A 22910-nucleotide genomic window follows, 5' to 3' on the forward strand; every position below is an offset into this window, starting at 1 on the left:
ACTAGTCCTAATATGATATAAAACATATACTATGATCAGTTTGCAATAGGCAGGACTCATAATATCATGGATTGATATAGATGAGTTGACTTCTGACGTCAATGCTTGGCAGTATGCACACACATCATCACAATTTCAATTGTTTTTTGCCTGGCAGTATGTGCGCGCATCATATTTTGTTCAGGGCCTGTGCTTTTAAACCTCCTGCCACATCACAATAAGGCTATTGAACAGTATAGTGGTTGTATGCAGTTCACTCAAGTATATCAATATACAAGTCCTTTGCCTTTGTTGATAAACATTGAGGCCAACTCATTTATAGACTGGTGTTCAAAGCCAGGTGGAGCACCTACCCACGTGAACTGTGCTTTGCATGACTAATGTTTGTTTTTGCAAGTAAAAAATATATAAAAAGGGGGATGAACCAGTGTTCACAGGCAGGGGTGCCAAGCAATTGGCCAGACCCCTCCATATAATATTGATACGGGGGATTGCTACACCTCTTTCACAGGGAGACTGTTAGCTTTCCGACATTGAATTAAGTCAGTACCCATTTGTACACCTGGGTGGGGAGAGGCAATTAGGATGAAGAGCCTTGCATAAGTGCACAACATGTTGACGCTGCAGGGATTCAAATGCACCCTCCAGCTGAATTGTGAATATGAGTCAAATTTTTAAACCTCTGTGCCATCGTGCCCCCCTGAAAATTTACATGGGCATAAAGTTGGGACTTGCGCAGTTAGGCAAACTGAATAGTTCTCACCTATTACGAACTGATCATAGTATAAGCGGATCCAGGAATTTTCAATAGAGGGGGCGCCGAGCTACCGCCCCCACCGCAACAGCTCGGTGCCTACACAAAGTCAGGCGCAGTTCTGCAAAAATACACAGAGTCAGGCGCCGATCTGCAAAAATAGAGGGGGCGCACGCTGGGTGCGCCCCCTCTAAATCCGCCCTGATAAGGGTTTGCAATGCAATCAAAGAAGTCACACTAGGAGAAATTGGGACTCTGTACGCAATATTGGATTATCATTTATATGGAGACTAATGTAGCATACTTACCAACCTGGCATTTGACCCATTTGGGGTGCTGAGCTCTACCTGCCGATCTAACATTGCCTCTGATAGGTCAATTACGTGATATCTTCACTTTAATCACCAATCAGAATGGAGCTTTGCAAATAATTCACCATAATTTTTTTGTGTGGTGAAATTATTCTAACAATTTTCCTGATTGGTCCAAACTTCTTTTTGGCCAAACAGCAGGTAGTTCTCATGGGGTTAAACTTACTTGGCATCAAGACTTGTAGGTTTGAAGTTCAACTCGTGCTTTGTTCGGAATATCATGTTGCGCACATAGATTTCCATGATAGAAGGTTGCTGTAACGGACTCGCCATGGCAAACAGCGCCATCCCCGGTGGATCCACATCCACTGGTATGCCATCGTCACTTCGGACTCGTTGCCCATAGAGCGGTCTCAGCTTGCCAGTAACATGGAGATTCTGAGAAAGACAAAAAAGGTAAGAAATCAACACGAAATAATAATACAAGTTCCATATCCAACTTCTGTAAGATGAAAATGCTGGGAAGGTTGCAAGTTTCACCTATTTGGAACGCCATATTTGTTGCGATTATAGGAAAACAAATTGTATCATTGGGCTATTCCAGTTGAAATCCACACTACCCCTGTGGAAGATTTTGGAAATATCTTCCACAGGGGGAGCAAGTTTTTCAAATGTAATTGGTCAGAGTTAATCATTTTGAAACCCATACTCCCCCTGTATTACGGCTTTACCTATATCTTCCACAACTGAACTATTCCAAATGGAAATTACCCAATTGTGTATTCTATTCAAAATTTATACTCCCTCTGTGGCAGACTTTAGCTAAATTTTCCACAGGGGTAGTGTGGAATTTAAATGGAACAGCCCATTATATTGCAACTACAATATATCCCAGTTTAACAGTGACTCAAGATAGTCAAGTGTTTTTTCTTTCATTATTTCAGCTCAAAATGGATAAAAAAAGCTTCCTGAATAGTGAAAAATCAATCAAATTACAATTTCACATAGATCAAATAACAATAATACAAATGATCAGCATCTAAGCAGTGGTGTAGCCAGGATTATAGTGTGAAGGGCAAATCCAAAATGTTGTCCCCATTTGTCATTTTAAGGACACTTTACTCTTTTTAGCCCTGAAAATTTTCTTTGGGGTGGGGGGGGGGGGCTGAACACCCCAGCCCCCTCCCTACACCCCTGCATCTAGGCCTCCTTTCACTTTCTGTTAGTCTTCAAGCTTACCTCACTAACCCAAGGTGCACTACTCTAAGAGCTATTTTGACTGGTTACAAAGAATGTTATATCATGCATGTATTGAGCCAATCACAGGTATGGTAAGAGGATGAAGGGGAATAAGCGTAATAGTGCTACAAGATCTAAAAGCTCAATTTCAATTGGATACTCAGATGATTTATATCATGTAATTAACCAATTGTCCTATGGACGCAATAAGTAGATCAAACACAACTATTGCCGGAGCTGGATCTTTACCATCCGAATCTTTTATTTCCTTTCATTTACACAGTTGATCAAGTGTCAACTGTGTTCTTCATACTTAATTTAATATCACATACATTTTTGTATCACCTCAGACAGCTATATCATCTGAGGTATATTACTTCAGATGTATCAGACAGCTACAACATTTGATACCTGTCCCATTCTCCAAACAGCATAATTTGGCTAGGATTTAAACAATTACTCATTTAATATCACCTCAGACGGCTGTATTATCTGAGAGTATACACAGTTGACAGGAAATCAACTGTCTATATTATCTAATACTTTTAATATCACTTCAGACGGCTATATCATCTGAGCTTTATGTATCAGACAGCAATCATATATGTATCCAGACAGCAATATCATCTGATACCTTTTTACGCAATCAGACAGCTATATCATCTGATGCCATTTACGGTCCTGAAGTGAGACGACCCACTTCAAATCCCAAACAGCATAATTTGGCTTGGACCTAATCATTACTCATTTCGAATTAGGACAACCCCATTCAATTTCCAAACAGCCTAATTTGGAATTTGGAATTGACATTAAATATTAAGTATGTGAAAACATTCCCAATGACTTCCTCAAATGCAGCAATGTATCTCCATTTTGATTCATATATTGGACAAAATGGTAAAAAGCAAAAGAAACAATGCCATTTAATATCATATTTTTCATAAAGGGAGTGGTGGGTGGGTTTTAAAATTTTCCTGACCTCTTCGGATGGTATCAAAACAGCTTATGAATTTTCCCGGCAATATTTTCTGACAAAACGGCCACGCCCCCAGAACCGCTGCCTATGATTGGCTACTGGCACGCGACTCGACCCAAGGCATGGATGCACAACAGGTGTCGGCCTGATGTCACAACACGCATAGCTCCACCTTTTATTGATCTACAGGACAATGAAACCCTTTTCAACAACCCAGGGCTTATTACGCCAATGACAATTTTGGTTTTGATTGAAGTTGGCTCAATCAAAACCCGATTGTCCTATGGACGCAATAAGTAGATCAAACACAACTATTGCCGGAGCTGGATCTTTACCATCCGAATCTTTTATTTCCTTTCATTTACACAGTTGATCAAGTGTCAACTGTGTTCTTCATACTTAATTTAATATCACATACATTTTTGTATCACCTCAGACAGCTATATCATCTGAGGTATATTACTTCAGATGTATCAGACAGCTACAACATCTGATACCTGTCCCATTCTCCAAACAGCATAATTTGGCTAGGATTTAAACAATTACTCATTTAATATCACCTCAGACGGCTGTATTATCTGAGAGTATACACAGTTGACAGGAAATCAACTGTCTATATTATCTAATACTTTTAATATCACTTCAGACGGCTATATCATCTGAGCTTTATGTATCAGACAGCAATCATATATGTATCCAGACAGCAATATCATCTGATACCTTTTTACGCAATCAGACAGCTATATCATCTGATGCCATTTACGGTCCTGAAGTGAGACGACCCACTTCAAATCCCAAACAGCATAATTTGGCTTGGACCTAATCATTACTCATTTCCGGAATTAGGACAACCCCATTCAATTTCCAAACAGCCTAATTTGGAATTTGGAATTGACATTAAATATTAAGTATGTGAAAAACATTCCCAATGACTTGCTCAAATGCAGCAATGTATCTCCATTTTGATTCATATATTGGACAAAATGGTAAAACGCATAAAAGAAACAATGCCAACCAAGGACCTAATCTAGGGACTTGCCTAACCCGTAAAGAGGAAGGCCCACATCCACAATTTATCATTACTGCAAAGACATAGGGTGTACAAGGCTACTGAATTTTGAAGCATTTGAAGCATTGAGAACAGTTGGTGCTCCTTGAATTTACTAACATCAATACCGGACAGCTGAAAATTGGAAAGTAAAAAAACCTGGACAAAAAAACTCGTGTGAGAAAAACAGGAAAACCTCCCAATGGCAGCGTGTATCTGTTCTAGTTACTAAAGAGCATCCCTACCAGGAACATGCCATGGAATGCATTGATCAGTTAAATTTGGGATATATAGTGCAGTGCCAACCCACAGACCTCTGCACATTTTACATTAATTTGAAAATGCATTATCCCGGCTTCTATTTCAATTTAACCAATCATTTAACTGATCAGGGGCCAGGGCTGAATGATATGAGCTTACAGTTCTGCCCGCTTTGTGGTCATATTTATGGCCCCAGTAAATCTAACAATATGAAGTATTGTGTTAAATGGCACTCCACTTTGCTGTCCATAGCAATATTTGACCTGCATTTTGCACCCCTTTACGTGGACATTTTGAGCCTTTATTAAGGTGAAGAAATATGCTTTTATGTGTCCTATTACCTTACATATATACACCATTTTTCACATATTTGTGTTTATTATAACCTGTAGAATAGGCTAGCAAATATCAATCCCAAGCAAATTTCCGATTCGTTAAGACGTTAACATAGATATGATACCTGTATATTTTGCCTTTTTAAATCCAATGTTTGCAATTTTTTATTCATCTGGGCCATTTACACGATTACCCTCTTCATTATTAAAGTGGTGCAGTAGTACTCAATTGTGGCCTTTAAATCATTTCATGCATTTCTGCTATCAATATTTAATTATTCAATGTTCATTGTTCAATCACTATTTTCTTCTTATAATTGCCACCTATTACAGAGTTTTAGGTGTTTTAAGTGTATGGCGACTTCTCAAGAGTGATATCTTCTATACTGCAATAAGTTTTATTTCGGTTATCGCTTTATTGTTTGATAAATTGTCAAATGCCAATATCGTTATCGACTGTATCTTTTTATTTTTCCTATGCAATTGCTTTAGTCGCCTCGATGTATAATATCCGTTGTTTGTAACATCACTTTACATCAGCACTGTAACAATTCATGTGTTTTTCTTCTTGGATCTTACATAGCCCTGGCCATTGTTGTCAGTCATTCTCGTCATCCATTGTAATTCGCTGTCGTAGAGCACATAGTGACCATTATTGTAATTTGGGTTCATACGTCTGTTCCCAATTTTGATATGCCATAGGCTTTGTGTTGTGCTCATTTTGATCAATGGTTCGTAACAAAGATACTGATACTTCCAACTTATCGTAGCCATGAGTTGACTCAGATACTAGGTGTTGAATCTGATAGCTTCCGATAACAAAATGTTCAATGTATCACCTTCCCCTGCATTCTTATACAGTCTTGCACCAGTTTCAAGCCACCATTAATTACAAGTTTCCGGGACATGACAAGCCTCCATTTCTAATCACCAGCATTAATTGTCCGTAGTCTCAGTACTGTAACAATTCATGTGTTTTTCTTCTCGGATCTTACATAGTCTTGGCCATTATTGTCAGTCATACATTTGTAATTCGCTGTCGTAGAGCCTCCATTTCTAATCACTAGCATTAAGATATCCATATTCTGAAATAAATTAGAAAAAACAAAGACAGAAAGGGAACCAACTTGCCATACATGCACATGTAAACATTATATGTATATGTACATTGTATTATTGATTGGTGATTTAGCAAAATGAAATATGAATGACATGAATGAATGAATGAATGAATATGAATGAAAATAAAGTTATTTTATTCCTATTAGGAAACATGTAGGTGCTCCTGCTGTTACTAAAAAGCATTATTATTAAAAGGAGAAAAAGTGTTTTGTCACTGCTGTCTTTGCCACTGCTTTTCCCAACCCATTACGAATTCTCATAGCATTTTTCCTTCCATTTTTGCTTACTTGTTTGATTGCTTCATTACTTCCTGCTTCCAATTAAACTTGCAACCTAAATTTACCTTTTGAATTGTTAACTTGCGATATACCCAAATCTCATGAGTTCCCAAAGTTTCTTAATTTGCCATCCCAATGATCACAATTGACCTTCATTATTGCACCCTTTCACCACCTTTCATGGCCTCCAACCCTTTTTTGACATTCATTGATATTATATAAATACTTATTTGATCATCAGGTGACCCCCCATCTAGCCTTGCAATAGTCATAGAATTTGCTAGCTATCTTATAGGTTCACATTACCCTTGAACACAAGAAACTGCATATTTCATAAAATGTCATTTAACTTTAGCTATATATTTGCCATTCGATGTCCTTTGATGACCTATATTTTTATTTTTTATTATTTTAAAAAAATTTTTTTTTTTTTTTTTTAATTTTTTTTTATTTAACCTCAAGATTTTTTGCAATTCCATTGATCTTGCCTTATATATTTTGTTCCGCAAGAAATTGTGCCTCTCCATTGTGTTCTATGTTACCATATTTCATGAAAATTCTTCACCTGACTTGTGATGACTTTTTACATAAAATTTTTTGACTTGCAGTTCTGAAATCCAAAAATCTTAGCCTATTTAACCTCCGATGATGTCTATTTAACCTCCGAGAATTTTTTTTTTTTTTTTTTTTTTTTTTTTTTTTTTTTTTTTTTCCTTCAATCATTATTATTATTTTTTTTTTTCCAATCATTATTTATTTATAGCTATTATTATTATTTTTCTATTTTTTATTCATCTATATTTTTTTCCCTAATTATTATTATTATTTTTTTTTTTTTTTTTTTTTTTATTATTATTTTTTTTTTTTTTTTTTTTCAAATTTATTATTTTTTTTTTTTTTTTCTTTTTTTTTCATTTTTTTTTTTTTTTTTATTTCCCATTTTTTTTTTTTTTTTTTTTTTTTTTTTTTTTTTTATTTATTTGCTTTTATTTAATTATTTATCTATTTTCCCCTATTTTTTATTTCATTTATTATTATTATTATTTATTTCGTTCTTACCTTTATTTTGCCCCCTTTTCTGAATTCTAACACCCATTCCCTATTTCCGGACCTATTTTCCCCATTTATTAATTTACATTCTTGTGCTTTTTCTCCATCTTAAGAAACCAACATCTTATTTGATTTCAGCATGACCTTGAACTGAGATGACCAACAAAAAATTGCATCTGTCAATAATTTGTGTTCCATTTCCTGACCTCACTCCCGATCAGGCGGGATTTTGCTGAAATGTATTATGCAATCCTATTCATATTCACCGCGTTTCCTGAAAAACCCACGATCTATATTCATGTATTTATTTTTAATGACCTTGAACAGCCATCAGCCCAAGGTATTCAATCCTACGTCACACCCAATTATTATGTAAGCCCCGCCTCACTGAGCAACTAAGGTCACCCCCATGTTGGAGGACAAACATCAAACTGCTTGCATGAACGCGATCTAGCTGTGTTTTTAATGCAATGTCTAAAGTAAATTGTGTTGTGATAATTTATAACTCATTGAAATTAGTGAAATTTTCAATCAGTTTTTCTTATTTGTTAGAAAAACCATGTATCAATTATAACAAGTAACGAAAAACCCACTACGGATGAAATAACAATTTTTGATTTACAATTTGGGAATGAACGTACGGAAATCTAGAAATGCAACCCGGAAGTTTTTTGACAACAACAAACTCGTATCCCAGCGCAGCGCGTCGTCAAAATTTACATCAATATTTTGCTCATTATTTTCGCCCAAATAGGTGAATTATGTAACTACTATAGCTCGATAGTCAAATTTATTGATCAATTTTTATTACGGTACATTAAACCTAAACAACCTCAATTATAATCGTGTCAAAGATTCTATGCCTGTTACATTCATAAAAAGAGCGATCACATGATCTCAACCTGGATTTCAGTAAATTGATTCACTGGATTTAATAAACAATTATTCGCCGCGGCTAAAAATGAAGTCAGTTTTCACCCGGGGCCTTTGATTAATGTATACAGACCCATTTAACAGCTTAGATTAATTATATCAACACATCAAATTCCCATCAAATTACCGCATCTAATTCATAATCATGTCTACTATAATTTTCTCACCCTTGTTTTCCAAGTATCGCCATGATTAAAGTTGTCCAATCTCGGCGTCTGAATACAAGATGGCGCCTTTTCTTCTCACTTCTTACGCTGACGATACGCCAAATCCACGATGATAAATACTACATTGTCAACTTGTTAAACCCCGAAGTCACGGCACTGTTTAGTCAACCACCATGAATAAATGTCGATTTTACAACATCACTTTTTACGTCCGAATGCGAATGTGAAGAAAATTGATTTCTCGTACATCTTTCACGACCCATTGTACACGATGGATACCGTCGGAAGTTCAAGTTCTATTTCGGTTCGCAATATTTTACGGTTTATATCCTTCTTAATTTTGCGAAATTAATACACGATATCCCAATCATTATTTCCAGTTTCTGTCTCCAAAACACTTGGTGACGTGCCGTAGGCTTCCTTCAATAAAATTTTAAAAATTTTCCTGACCTCTTCGGATGGTATCAAAACAGCTTATGAATTTTCCGGCAATATTTTCTGACAAACGGCCACGCCCCAGAACCGCTGCCTATGATTGGCTACTGGCACGCGACTCGACCCAAGGCATGGATGCACAACAGGTGTCGGCCTGATGTCACAACACGCATAGCTCCACCTTTTATTGATCTACAGGACAATGAAACCCTTTTCAACAACCCAGGGCTTATTACGCCAATGACAATTTTGGTTTTGATTGAAGTTGGCTCAATCAAAACCCGATTAGATGCACTGTAAGAAAGCCAGTAGCATCCATTGGGTTACAACCAGATTAGGAATGATTGTAAATAAATCTATGATGACAAACGATTGTCTACAACAAATTGGGCAATTATACATCAGGTTTTCAATACTCCCACATAATGTGTGATGTCAAGATGCATCAATTTCTGTCAAGGAAAAATAGAGGTTGGACTGACAAGTACAAAGAGATTAACAGTTTACAAAATGTGTCTAGAAAAGTGTAAAAAAGATAGCAGAATATGTCAAAACATGTCGTATCAATTATACGATGGATTGGTAACAAAAACACCAGCATTCAAACTGAGTCTATTGTAAGCATAAAGGGAGAAAAACCTGTCAAATGAAATTTACTGATGTGAGTGTGAGAACGAAAATTGATTGGTACCATCAAAGTATGAAAGGGGAAAATATTTTAAATCATATAAGCTTGAGAAAACACCTACATCTGTCTGTTGGAATCAGGTTTCAATTTGTATTGCAGAAGGAACGTATCGCATCGCCCACAATAAAGTAGGGGTGAAAAATAGGATGAAATTGAAGTTATCTCATGCGTAAAGAAGACGCAATCTGTCGCTAAGAATCCTATCACATGAGTTATGGTTGGGATAAAGTATCAAAATATATTTGAGGCGAAATTGTGAAATAATTTCTTTTTGATTTTCCGTACTGCTATGAGTATAGTTCCAGAGGGTTTAGGTGGGGGTGGGGGAATAGACTGCTCCATAGACAGAGGTGGAAAGGTTTTTTTTTGGAATATAAATTCAAAATTTCTCTCCAAGAAGACAGAATTTCCCTTCAAATTGTTATTTTCTTTATTTTCAAACCTATAAATAGTATAATATTCCCCCAAACACCACATTTCCCAGGAATGAGGATCTCAAATCCCCCAATATTTCCAGACCTGCCCACAGACTTGTTTTATGAGGCAGCCCAGCCTGATCTACCAGGCAGAAATTAAACCAAATATTGCCCTGTAAATCTTGAGGAAATTTTCATGCACTTTGCATTCAAAATTATGCACACCTGGAGCATTTTATCTTTGCCCCCACCTGGTACATACACTACATTTTAAAATTGAACAATTGATTGGATTTGGGATTTGATTATGATTGAATCGGCAACCTTTACATTCAAAGGCTCAGCGGCAGAAAGCCTTATCTCCAAATAGCAGATGTGTGCACTGTTGTCTTATATGCTCAAATTATTCACTTTTCACAAAATCGCTCCATCCTGGAAAAAAAGGTCTACTTTTTAAAAATCTGTACCCCTCAAAAAAAGACTATCATAATACTCTGGGGAGTGAGGGACAGTACTGGAACAAAATAAAAGGTTTTTTAAAAGCTGTTCATTAGGTTTGTAGAAACTCATATACATTTTCATCTTGTCTGAACCAAAAGGTATTTTGACACTTTCAACATCTTGGCGATGACCATCTTCAGAGTGATGTGGTAAATCCAACTTTTGTATACCAACAGACGGTGCACTATATATATGGCTAAGGTAAGGTGCCCTCTCGTCTCTGTTCATGCTATTTGGTGCTCTCTTCCATTAATGGTTAAAGTCTTTGACTCTGGTACGATAGGTCCCTGGTTCGATCCCCAGTGAAGGCAAAATTCATAGTAGATTATCTGATATCTCCTATACTGCATTTGAATTATGTAGGGCAGATGTAGGTGATGACAAAGACCTCACAGTCAGTTCTGATTAGGATAATGCCTGGCTGTTCATACACTCTACTGTCTATCATAGCCTTGGGCATCATGGGAGAGTGTTAACACTGAATGGTTTACCAAGGTTAAATAAGATCACCCTCCCCCAAAAGAAATTGAATCAACAAACAGGGATGTAAATGGGCAACATATCCATTTCCTGAAAATCCATCTGGTTCATGGACAGGTGGCCGAGGGCTTGCATGCCGTATTGAACATTGAGGGGTTTGTCCGCGGAACAGGCTGCAGGGAATCACTCCCCTCCTAAACAAAATTCCGAAAATGTGATTTTTTATTTTTACATTTCCAGATTTTTTGGGGGCCAAATTTTCGGAATTCGGCAATATCACTATGCCCATCGCCCAACATGATCAAAACTGTCAGGTCAGTAAATAACTTTTGGGTTTGACAAGATGAAATGTATATTATTTGAAATTTAAAAAAAAAGTGCAAATGAAAGGTTTGTCTATAACATGATAAAGTGCAAATTTGTGGCAAATCAATCAAGCAGAAATTTTATCATTGAAATTTGCCAAATTAAATCTGGGCACAAAATTGAAGGCGTAATTATACAGAAAGCAACTCATTGTATACAAAATGTTTTAAGGTGGGAAAAAAATTGATCTGTCAACATTACTTAAGTATCAATTTATGTCGTAGTCCAAATATTGTGTGTTAATCAAAACATATTAGACTTCAATTAAACTATTTCAAGCAGAAGGAATAAGCTGCTTTGACACAAGGAACCACATACAGGGTGAGTCAAAATGATCTGCACCCAACTTATAATGAAAGACAGAGACAAAAAAAGACTGAATCAAACTTGTGCACGGTTTGTTTACAAGATATGAGTTGCTGAACGCAGTGCTAAAACCGGGCGCCTTATTGTTAATGTTGCACCTTTAAACCATCTCAAAAGTTAGGAAACTTTCTTTCCGGAAGGCACCATGTCAACAATACCTAGAAAAGTTGCTTTTTGCCTAGAAAAAGTACGTAATTTTTATACCATTTTCTGCTATTCCTTTTCTCTGATCGGCACCAGATAAATCGAACTTCCTTTTTTCGCATCAAGAATCGTAGGGAATTTGATTGACAGTGACGTCAGATGCCAAAAAGTCTTTTTATCTCTGTCTTCAATTATACTATTTCGTTGACCTTTTCGGTAAATCCCACAAGCCTTTGCAAGAAGACCAGAGATGTCGTCATTTGACATCAGTACGTGTCATGCAGATAGGCACATCGTTTAGCTAACATAGTTACACTTAATGCACATTACAAGTTGGCATGGTGTCAAATGACGACATCTCAGGTCTACTCGCAAAGGCTTATGGGATTTAAAGGTCAATTCTTCTGGAATTATGAACGCCATGAATAAAAACCACACTTTCATCAAATGCACTTATATGCTTGTAGACGAGGTTTTACGGTATTTAAAGTACCTTTAGGGATTTTTAAAAGTTATGTACATATCATTTCGACGTGGCCTGTATCAATCCATAAAAAAAAGAAAGAATATGTAAGGAACCACCGTCATTAACTTAAAGTGAATAGCATTTCCCCACTTCTTTCAGTATCAATTTGTGGAAAGCGGACCAAAAGTGGCGACTCTGTCACCTTCACTGCGCCACTTCACTTTCCGCTCAAGGTGTTGATGAAGTGTGTATTAGTTGGCAATTTGCATGTCATGTGGACAGCTTGGAAATCTGATTGGTAATAATTGATGCCAAATTGTGGAATATGTGAGACATAGGATGGGAGGAAATGCACGTGAAAGGTGGGCTGTGAAATGCACTTATTGCAGAGTGTGACATGTGTCAATGGGAAATAGTACGCAGCCAGGGTTAAACTTGTTCATGTCTATGTTGTATGTTAATACTTCATGTTTCATCTGATTTCTCAACTTATAATGATAAACAGGGGCGGATCCAGGAATTTTCAATAGAGGGGGCGCCGTCGGTGCACACACACTGTCAGGCGCCGCTCTGCAAAAAAAATAGAGGGGCACGCACCAGGTGCGCCCCCCTCTAAATCTTCCCCTGATAAAGATGGAGTGGAGTGGTGGACTGATGGTGGCAGTGATAGTGACAGTTACGCTGATGATCATCATGCAGGGTCTGGTAAGGCCGTACTAAACAGGGCGGCCGCCAAGGGCAGCCGGGGACCCCATGGCCACCCCATGTTTTGAGAAATTTGCTATGTTTTTCTCTATTTCAATTTAAGCATACATTTAGAGAGCTTTGTTGAGAAAACATCAAAAAAATCATCAAAAACATCACTGATATAAGGGAGTTTCTGGCATGGTGCTCATCCTACCCAAGCTTACCGCCAAAAACTGCTGTTGTTTAAAACCCCATATATATCAGTACTTTTTTTGATGATTTTTGGATGTTTTCTCAAAATTGCTCAAGTGGATGTAAGGGATTTTGCAACAAAGCTCTTCATTTGCAGTTTGGACGCCCCACATCTGTGATGGCTGCCCCACCTTTTCAACCTTGCAATGGCTGTAGCGTTTTTCAGTATTTGTTGAAATTCCTTATTGTTTGTTGAGCACTGCCAGACAGTATGGCTATTCCATATAAAATCCACACTACCCCTGTGGAAGATTTTGGAAACATCTTCCACAAGAGGAGTATAAATTTCAAATGGAATGAACACATAAACAGTTCCATGTGAAATGCATCCTCCCTCAGTGGAAGATTCGGGTTGAATCTTTCTCAAAGGGTGTATGAAATTCAAATGGAGCTGCCTTATGTGTTCATTCCATTTGACATTCATACTCCCCCGGTGGAAGATATTCTTCCACAGGGGTAGTGTGGTTTTCAACTGGAATAGCCCATTAGCGATACAGGAAAGTATACATACCAGAAAACCTGATGATTCGTCTAGCAAACAACGGAAACGACAAGTGAAGTTTCGCTCCAGAGAGGCTTCAAAATCTGCAGGGAGACGATAACAGAGAAAATGAAAACAATATGGTTTAGATTAATAATCCCAGTTTGGATGAATGTCATACATATCATGCGCATATGGGTTGAATTTGGTTATATGAAAATTGAAAACAAATGCTACATTGTTTGATATGATTATTATCAAATAATATTTAACCCCATGAGAACTACCTGCCGATTGGCCAAAAAGAAGTTTTCATTATCAATCGGACCAATCAGCAACATTGTTAGAATAATTTCACCACGCAAAAAAAATTATTTGCAAAACTCCATTCTGATTGGTGTTTAAAGTGAAGATATCACGTAATTGACCAATCAGAGGCAATGTTAGATCAGCAGGTAGTGCTCAGGGGGTTAAGTAAATGCATTACATAAGAACAGGTAGGAGTATGACTCAATAAGCCAGGGATTTTGAGTCATTATACAATTGTGTAGAAAGTCAAAGAGCTGATTTTTTACAGATTTCTGATTCTTGAAAAGTGCCCAAGCTTCTTTCCCAATTTCATATAATTCTATTATAGGCCTACCATATCTGATCCATTAACTGCCCAGGATTTTGATGTATCATAGATCATCCATCTTTGATACATGTGTGGTTGGATCGGGGGGAGGGGGTGATGCACTTAACACAAATGACCCTACGGGTATGTTCCCCCTTTTTGGATTGTGCAACTCCGAAAGACCCCCTACATTTGACCAAAATAGAGCTCCGAAAGACCCTTTATTTCAGCTCTAAAAGATCCCAAAATTGCTCATTCATCATATTTGTGTACATCCATATCAAAAGGATGCACTTGTCGGCTGCTACATGTGTCTCATTTCACATAATAGCTAGGAATAAATACCAGACTCATTTCAAGTGGAGGTCAATTCATATCATCCCCAAGTCACATGGTTTAGGAATACAGAGAACATTCCTTGAACCATGTCACTTGGGGATGATTTGTAGTGATCTCCACTTGAGATGAGTCTGGTATTTAATCCTAGCTATTATGTGAAATGAGACACATGTAGCAGCCGACAAGTGCATCGTTTTGATATGGATGTACACATTTCTGTTTTTTCATCCAGAAAGCCAAGAAAGACCCTTGATTTTGACTGTTCACAGCTCCAAAAGTCCCCATTTTACTTGTTCACAGCTCCAAAAGACCCCCTTTTACCGGTACGCCATCAGCTCCCAAAGACCCACCACCAAAAAATTCCGGGGCGACATAACCACCAAAATTTGTTGATGTGCCCCCCCCCCGGGTTGGGTCCTGCTATAATTTGGGCGGATCTTTAAGACCTTGGATCCATGGAGGATCATGTCACTGAGTGGGTGCTTATAGGAGCATGGAGGGTACGGTAAATGGAATGAATAAGGTGCTTGGAATGTTGGAAAGCCGGGCAAATTATACATGCGAGGTTTTTTCATGTTGATTTTGATGATTGTGTTTTTTATAATACTGTTTGGAAAACAATATTTCCAACATTTTAGTAGTTTTCATGGAGTAGATAATTAAATGTAACTTTTATTGGTTTCATGTTTCCATTTTTGATGCAAATAAATGTACAGCAGCCTAGCAATTTAACCCTATATTACCAGCCAAATTATAGGCCTATTTTGATTGGTTACATAGAGGGCTACATCATGTATCCAGCCAATCAGAGATATGGTAAGAATTAAGTATCTGAAGGGGTAAGCTTAAAAGTGCCAAGAGATCTAAAAGCTCAAATCTGATTGGTTACTGAGATAAAGATATCACATAATTAACCAATCAGATGCACAGTAGTACACATGGGGTTAAGAAATTATTATTACTTTCACAACACATTATTTGTCTAATATAGATTTACATGTAATGATAATATATAGCTTTCATTGTACTTTTTTTAGTACCTGGGAAAATTACTACCACATTTTCAAACCAACGTGTAGCCAAAAAATACTACAAGATTAGATATTTGCAAAGGATTTATTGTCATTTTTTAATGTTCTGGAGAAATTATTTCCACATTGCCAAGATCCCATCCATTAACAGGATTTTTTTTTCAAAGGGTTTACTGTATTTTTTTTTCCACCTATGACGCAAGTTCTCTACATATTACTACCACATTTGAGCATTTTTACATAAATTTCAAGGGCACATACCACTAAATAATCACCACATTGAAATCCACATAAAATACTGGTTTCCTTCGCTTGGGCAATATTTGAATGAAATATTCTATACTAACCAGTTGATTGCAAATGTTTCAATTTGAATGTGTGGGTGGTTCTTCACCTCATTTTCTCGGTATGAGCTCACAAACAGCACCCTCACAAACAACAACTCCAGACCTGCCAACCTACCGAAGTCAGAATGAGGTACATTGAGACCAAAACCTTGTACATGTATACAAACCCCCAGGTACCAACAAATTCAGAATTCAGAGGTGATTCAGGTCTGGATTTATCACAATAGACTAAAGAGAGTGCTATAGCAAAATTTTAAAGTGAAATTTGCATCATTTTCTGCTGTTCATACATGTAAATTTGCCATCACTGAAATTTTCAGAAAACAGGACTGTCCCTCTTTTTCACTTTGGTAAACCCCAAATGAGGGACAGTCCCTCAAAATGAGAGACAGTTGGTCGGTCTGTAACCTCTGGTTGGTATTTGCATAGTTTACTAGCACATTTAACGCTTTTAAAAACACACCTAAATTTTGGGGAATTTTATGGGGAATATAAGGGTGTTATAATAGCAAATCACTGATTGTGATCCAGTGCTTAGAGTGTCTTTTAAAAATGCAGAGCTGTATGATAAGTTTACGCTATGTAACATTGGGCTATTCCATTTAAAATCCACACTACCCCTGTAGTATATTTTGGAAATATCTTCCACAGAGGGAGTATGAATTTCAAATGGAATGAACACATTAGGCAGCTCCATTTGAATTTTGTATATACACCCTCTGAGAAAGATTCATCCTGATTCTTCACCTGTGGGAGTGTGCGTTTGAAATTCATACTCCCTCTGTGAAAGATATTTCCAAAATCTTCCATAGGGGTAGTGTAGATTTTAAATGGAATGCTGATTGTCGCTTTAAATCTAACATATGGATCAAGTTTAGTCCAATCAATTGAAAACAAATGACAGGCTTGTCCAATTTAATTATTACAATTATTATATACATGTCATATTAGGGCAAGCAAGCTGAGTCTATATCCAGGTTCCTTAATCATTCTTCATTATCAGATGAAATTTCATAACCCTGAACTATATAAGGCATTGTGCAGTACCCAAGCAGATATGCTTAAATTATGCAATTGATCACTTAAAACACAATTTATATAGAATTTACATTTTGGAGAAAAATAGCATTAATTAAATTTCTTCGAATAAAAACTTCATCATTACAGTTCTTTTCATACAGCCTGTACATTGTCATTGGTTTGTACATGTATTTTGTCCAGAATTTGTCAATGTGAACCACTTTAGGGGCTGCGCATTAATTATGAGCCAGGGATAAAGTTTGCTCACCACTTCTCGGCCTGCCAAAAATCCCCCCTCAGCCTGCCAACACATCTTTGCCCACCATCCCCTTCAAACCTTAAATGATCTACATATTGGGCGGATTGGTGTTTGTAGGCGGCCATGGCAAATATAAAGAGACCTGCCATTTTTCCTCAATTTCGCTGAATTGTTGACACAATTTTTTTTCGCCAGGACGCTCAAGAATCTAAAAGGTTTTTTGCTTTTTTCATCTTCTTTTTTAGCAACAGCCCTGAGAGGCCCAGAACCAAGCGGCCCGCCACAACACCACAGTGGCCAGTCCGCCCCAAGTAACACAAGCATATCAATCAGGAAACTTTGCATATTTTAATATTTCTGTACTGTTTTTCTAAGCCTTTGTAGAGTATATTATTTAAGAAGTGCCAAAAATGGCTTTCCCTAACCTCCTTTTCCCAAACATTGCTTCCCCCCTTTTAGCCAAAAAGATCTTGCCCTCCCCCAATTTTACCCTCTCCCGGAGCTCATTATAGCACAGCCCCTTATAATGATGCTATTATATATTGTATATTGCCTAAGAGATACATCTTGGTGCAGGCTTTACAGACCATTCACAAACACTTGTTAGGGGAGGCCTGATGCAAAAAGGGGGGCCCTGAAAATTTTTGTCCCTCCTAAATGGGGGCCCTGAAAAAAAATGACCACGAATTTTCCTGGAAAAATTTAGTGTTTTTTTTGCATCAGGCCCCCCTTACAAGTGTTTGTGAACGGTCCCTTATTGCATTGCTATGTACGTATCTCTACTTCAATATGATTACAATAATTACATAATCTGCGTAAGGTGGTATTGGCAACCTTAATCCAATTCTAATTATTTTCTACCAAAACTAATGAGAGCCTGCCCAATTTCTATCCGACCTTCACATTGAATACTCATCACTGAAAGCATGTCCATACCTGTCCAATCACTATGAATTCGGACCACAATGGCCTCATCCCAATGGCATAGTTCAATAACCTCAATTAAACAATCATAGTGAAAAATTTGACCTCAAATTGCAGAGAATGAGTTTTAATACCCAAATTTTCAAAGGTCATTCAATCAATGTACAAATGTATTGGGGTTAAAGAACTGTGCCCCTGATAGATGAGCATGTTGTGAGTCCTAGTGAATCATTTTTACATGATTTAAAACATATTCTTACATGTGAAGAACATTAAAAGAACCTATCTGTAAAATCCATGTACGATAACACTATTGAGTTTCATTTAGCATTATGATGAACAAAAAAAATGCTATGAAAATAATTATTACGCTGTAATTTCAAATATCAAATTGCAAAAAAGTCATTTCGTAAAAAATTGTCATCCTGCTATTATAGCGAGCTAAATTATTAACATGCCCTAGAGAATGAGCCATAACCTTGAGGTTAGTGTAAACGAGTCTTATCTGCAATAGCTGCCGGAACCCTAGAACTACGACCCCCCCCCCCAAGATTTTTTTATCGGTCATAAAAAACACACACATTTACGCCAAAACGATCTAAGCTAATCGTAGATCCATCCTTTGAACTCATTTTTATGATAAAATTTTTACCCCAGCACCTTACCCTGAGGGGTAGGACCGGCCATCAAAGATGGGGGGGGGTTTGGTGAGGTCCCGCTCTTGTGAATTCATTCCAAAAGTTGGTGACTTTTTTACTTGTTAGTAGCAATGTAGGTGAAAATAGTAATTTCCTTTTACATTTTGGAGAAAATTCTGTGAAAATCGCATTTTTGTAGGATTTTTTAGCCAAAAATCAATTTTGCCTAGATACTTTTGTACATAGCCAGAATTTTCCAAATATGCATGGGCGCCCTCACATTATGACATCATAGCCACATTATGTGGGGAATGTTTGTACAATTTTGGTATCACTGGATAGTGGAGACCCATAGCTATACATTAGTACCAAATATAATGGTATATGACGTTTATAATTGAAAATTGGGGGTGGGAGTTGCAACAACCCCCCTCCTTCGTAGTCCGTATTACAAAATATGGCTCAGTATAGTGCTAGGGTTAAATCGAAATTGTCTGCTTTCTATATTACACTGTATATTATAGGCCTACACGTCTGTAATATGACACATAGCAGCTATTGCAGATCGGACATTCTTGCACAAAACCCACCACTGCTGTTGAATTCATTAACCTTGACAGACTAGACTGACTTCACGGACTTGGACGTTCAAATCCCGGGGTTCAAATTGCGCTACACGGATCATTCATCTATGTCATGTGTACATTAATTACGCACATCACATACACACTCATGTACTCTTTTTAATCATGTTCTTTCTGATTGAAGTGGTCTCAGAGAGCCTTTTATATATATAATTCAAGACACGTCACTCAGATAGACAATTTTGATCATCGATAGTCATGCACCACATGGCAATGACCATGTTCTACACGTTGTATATGTTATAAGCTGTTATATATAAATGTAACAGACTCAGTATTATATTTTTATTTTTTCCAAGTTAACAAAATGTAAAAATTAAAAACAAACCAAGGAATAAAATGCAAAAAAAAAAAAAAAATTAAAATCGAAATAACTAGTTGCACGTTGAAAAGGTTGGTCTTTGGGGCATGCTGGGTGAGCAATAAAAGCGTTAATTTTGATATTGAATCAGTCTATCACTCACAACCAACTTTTTTCAACATGATTTATTTGGTTAATTAAGGCACAAATGTCTGAATGTATGATTTCAACATTTAAGTAGGATATATTGTTGCACAAAACAACTCAATTATAGGCAGGATGTTGGATGAAATTATGACAGTAATGATGCAGCCTAGCTTTGTCTGCAAAATTATCCGGGGGGGGGGGGGGGGTTGTCCCATGGGATATTATTTGGAATGCATACCCGACAAAAAAAAACATTGAAAAAAGGCTCGATTTTGATCTACCCAGGAAAATTATACCCATAGAAAATATATCTATTAATTTGACATTTCTTTTAAAAAAATCCAAGAGAAAAATGTGACAAATTATTAGTCAGAGTAATATTAGGACCTCAAATTGAACCTTGTGGTACGTAGGCTACACATTTCAACTGCTGGGATTGCTTTCCTACACCTATATTAGAATCATATTCATAACACACAAAATTGAACTTTGACAAGCAAAAAGTTTGTAAACCTACTCCTACTGTGTAAAGTACCTGGCCTGTATTATAATAAATTATGAAAAATGACATTTAGTATAATAGATATGTAGAATAAATTTTTTTATTTATGACAAATGATTCTGCTGACAACTTTAGCTAATCTATGGCCTGAAGATAGTAGTTTATGACTCAAATATGACATTAATCACTATAAGCCACAAATGACATCATCCTCAAAGGCATAGCTCAATGACCTAGATTAAACAAGCAGAGCATAAATGTTGACCTCGGATTGAGTTTTTGTACCTAATGTACCTAAAGGTCATTTTGTTGAGCATAGAAGCATATTGGGGTTAAGGAACTGTGTCCAACAGATTGTAATATTTGAGATACTAGTGAATCACACTGAAAAAAAATGACATCTTGTTTTAAATGTACCCAGTGGCACAGTTCACTGACCTCCATTCACCAATCATGTCTCAAAATTAACCTCAAGTTGTAGAGTATGAGTTTTTGTACCCTACACATCCAAAGGTCAACCTATGACTATACAAACATATGGGATTAAAGAACTGTGTTCAAGTAGATGAGCATGTTTGCCATCCTAAGGAGGATTGTGATATGCAGTGGGACCATCAATCAGATATCATTTTAGGGTGAGGGGAAAGGTGAGGGGTTCAGAGGAAGTCGGTGTCAAATTTTATGGATATTAATTGCATTAGAGGTGTTTAATGGATGAACATGCTATTTCCATGTTTTTTGCTCTATTGAAGTATTGAGTGTGTTTACCACAGACTACTACATGTACAGACTATTCACAAACAGGTAAAGTCTCAGCATCACCTGTTAAAGAGTGCCTAATGTTCTATGAAGTGCGACAGAAGAAACTACTTCGCACATAATGCATATTTTTACGAAGACACGCAATGCTCTATTCGTGTATATTACACGAAGGCATGCAACACTGGCATGATTGTTATAGACACACACAATCTAATGACTGGCCCTCATGAATATGCGCGAATTTACAGCATACAAAGCACAGGTATACTTTGGCTCTTGCGAATAGTCTGTAGTATTGAAACTTGTGTGTACATGCTGTGTACGTCTACTTTCACACACATCCACAAACCGTGGTCCACGTTTTGTGAGTATTAAATCCATTAAACTAAAACTGTGATTGGCCACAGTAATACAGGACCTATTCCAGAGGGTGCTATGCACCTTCAAAATGTATTAAGCCTATAGGTCCCACCATTCGAGATATAAAGTCAGGTCCATTTCAATAAAAAGTTGTCCCTGGTCATGGAGATTTCCATGGGAAACAGGAACAATTTGCAGGTTCTGCAGGGGTAACATTGGCCCTTGGCTCCTGCTTATTTAGGACGCTGGCATTGATGATAAAAGCACATTTTGCTCGTGCACCCTTCATTATAATGTGGATGTGAACAAGCCACATTCTGCACATATAACAATCATATGGATATTATTATCATTATTATCAATCTATTTCTGACCTAACATTGTCTTCTCTTATGATAAAGTTTGTTAGCACTCCAGTTTTATCATGTAAACTTTGATTATTATGGGCTATATCAACACAATACTATTTGATTTACCAATAAAATGATTATCTATTGACTATTTAAAAATACATTGCCCTCATCTTGACTATGGGTTATCAGAAACAGCAATTAAACTTGATTCCAAAATATTATTGTTTTTGCTACATATTAGAATCATTATTCTCCAAAACTGTCTGCAATCACTGAACAGCTCATTATACCATTTGCGCTGCAGTTCTTTGTTACCAGCTCACTGTTACCCTCTGGGTGGAGCGAGGCATGAACCGTAAAGTGTATGTCAGCTTAGAATATACTTTAATCCATTACCTTTGGCTAATTTACAATCATTAATTGATGACTTTCATCACTCTGTCACTATTCACCCATTGCGCGGTTATATGCGAGGAGAGCCTCGGAATTGAACCAGTCATATAACATTGTGTCAAGTTATGTACCATGTGAGGGCACGGTGGCTCAGTGGATACGGCCTTGGACTCATAATCTGAGAGCTTGCTCGATGTGCATTGGTTCGAGTCCCGTCCCGCCACCGTGTTGTGCCCTTGGGCAAGGCGCTTTGCCTCGCTTGCCTCACCCCACCCAGGTGCAATGGGAAGCTGTTAGGGGTAGCCACAGTCGTTGTACTGATGAACCATGCACCATTTGTAGGCTGCAAACGTGGTTCCGATTATTCTAATGACGGTGGAATAAATGTAAAGCACTTTGAGGCTGTTTACGGCATAAAGCGCTATATAAATATCTACATTTTATTATTTTTTATGTGATACTTCCTTTCATGTCTCTTGCCACTTCGATGCTCTCCCCGCATATATATGGCGGAACCG

The 22910-nt window shown here is 37.2% G+C and overlaps 1 protein-coding gene across 3 annotated transcripts in view; it reads right to left on the reverse strand.

The window, feature by feature from the left end:
- LOC140141182 (uncharacterized) overlaps window positions 1–22910 on the reverse strand; it is a 574562-nt gene that overhangs the window by 398506 nt on the left and 153146 nt on the right. For all 3 annotated transcript variants that reach the window (XM_072162976.1, XM_072162977.1, XM_072162975.1), the window contains exons 6-7: window positions 13787–13860; window positions 1292–1503 (exon numbers count right to left, since the gene is read on the reverse strand). In XM_072162976.1, the coding sequence (XP_072019077.1) occupies window positions 1292–1503; window positions 13787–13860 (286 nt within the window). The remainder of the gene's footprint in view (window positions 1–1291; window positions 1504–13786; window positions 13861–22910) is intronic.

The sequence above is a fragment of the Amphiura filiformis genome, chromosome 19 (assembly GCF_039555335.1).
Source record: "Amphiura filiformis chromosome 19, Afil_fr2py, whole genome shotgun sequence".
Classification (NCBI taxonomy): Eukaryota; Metazoa; Echinodermata; class Ophiuroidea; order Amphilepidida; family Amphiuridae; genus Amphiura; species Amphiura filiformis.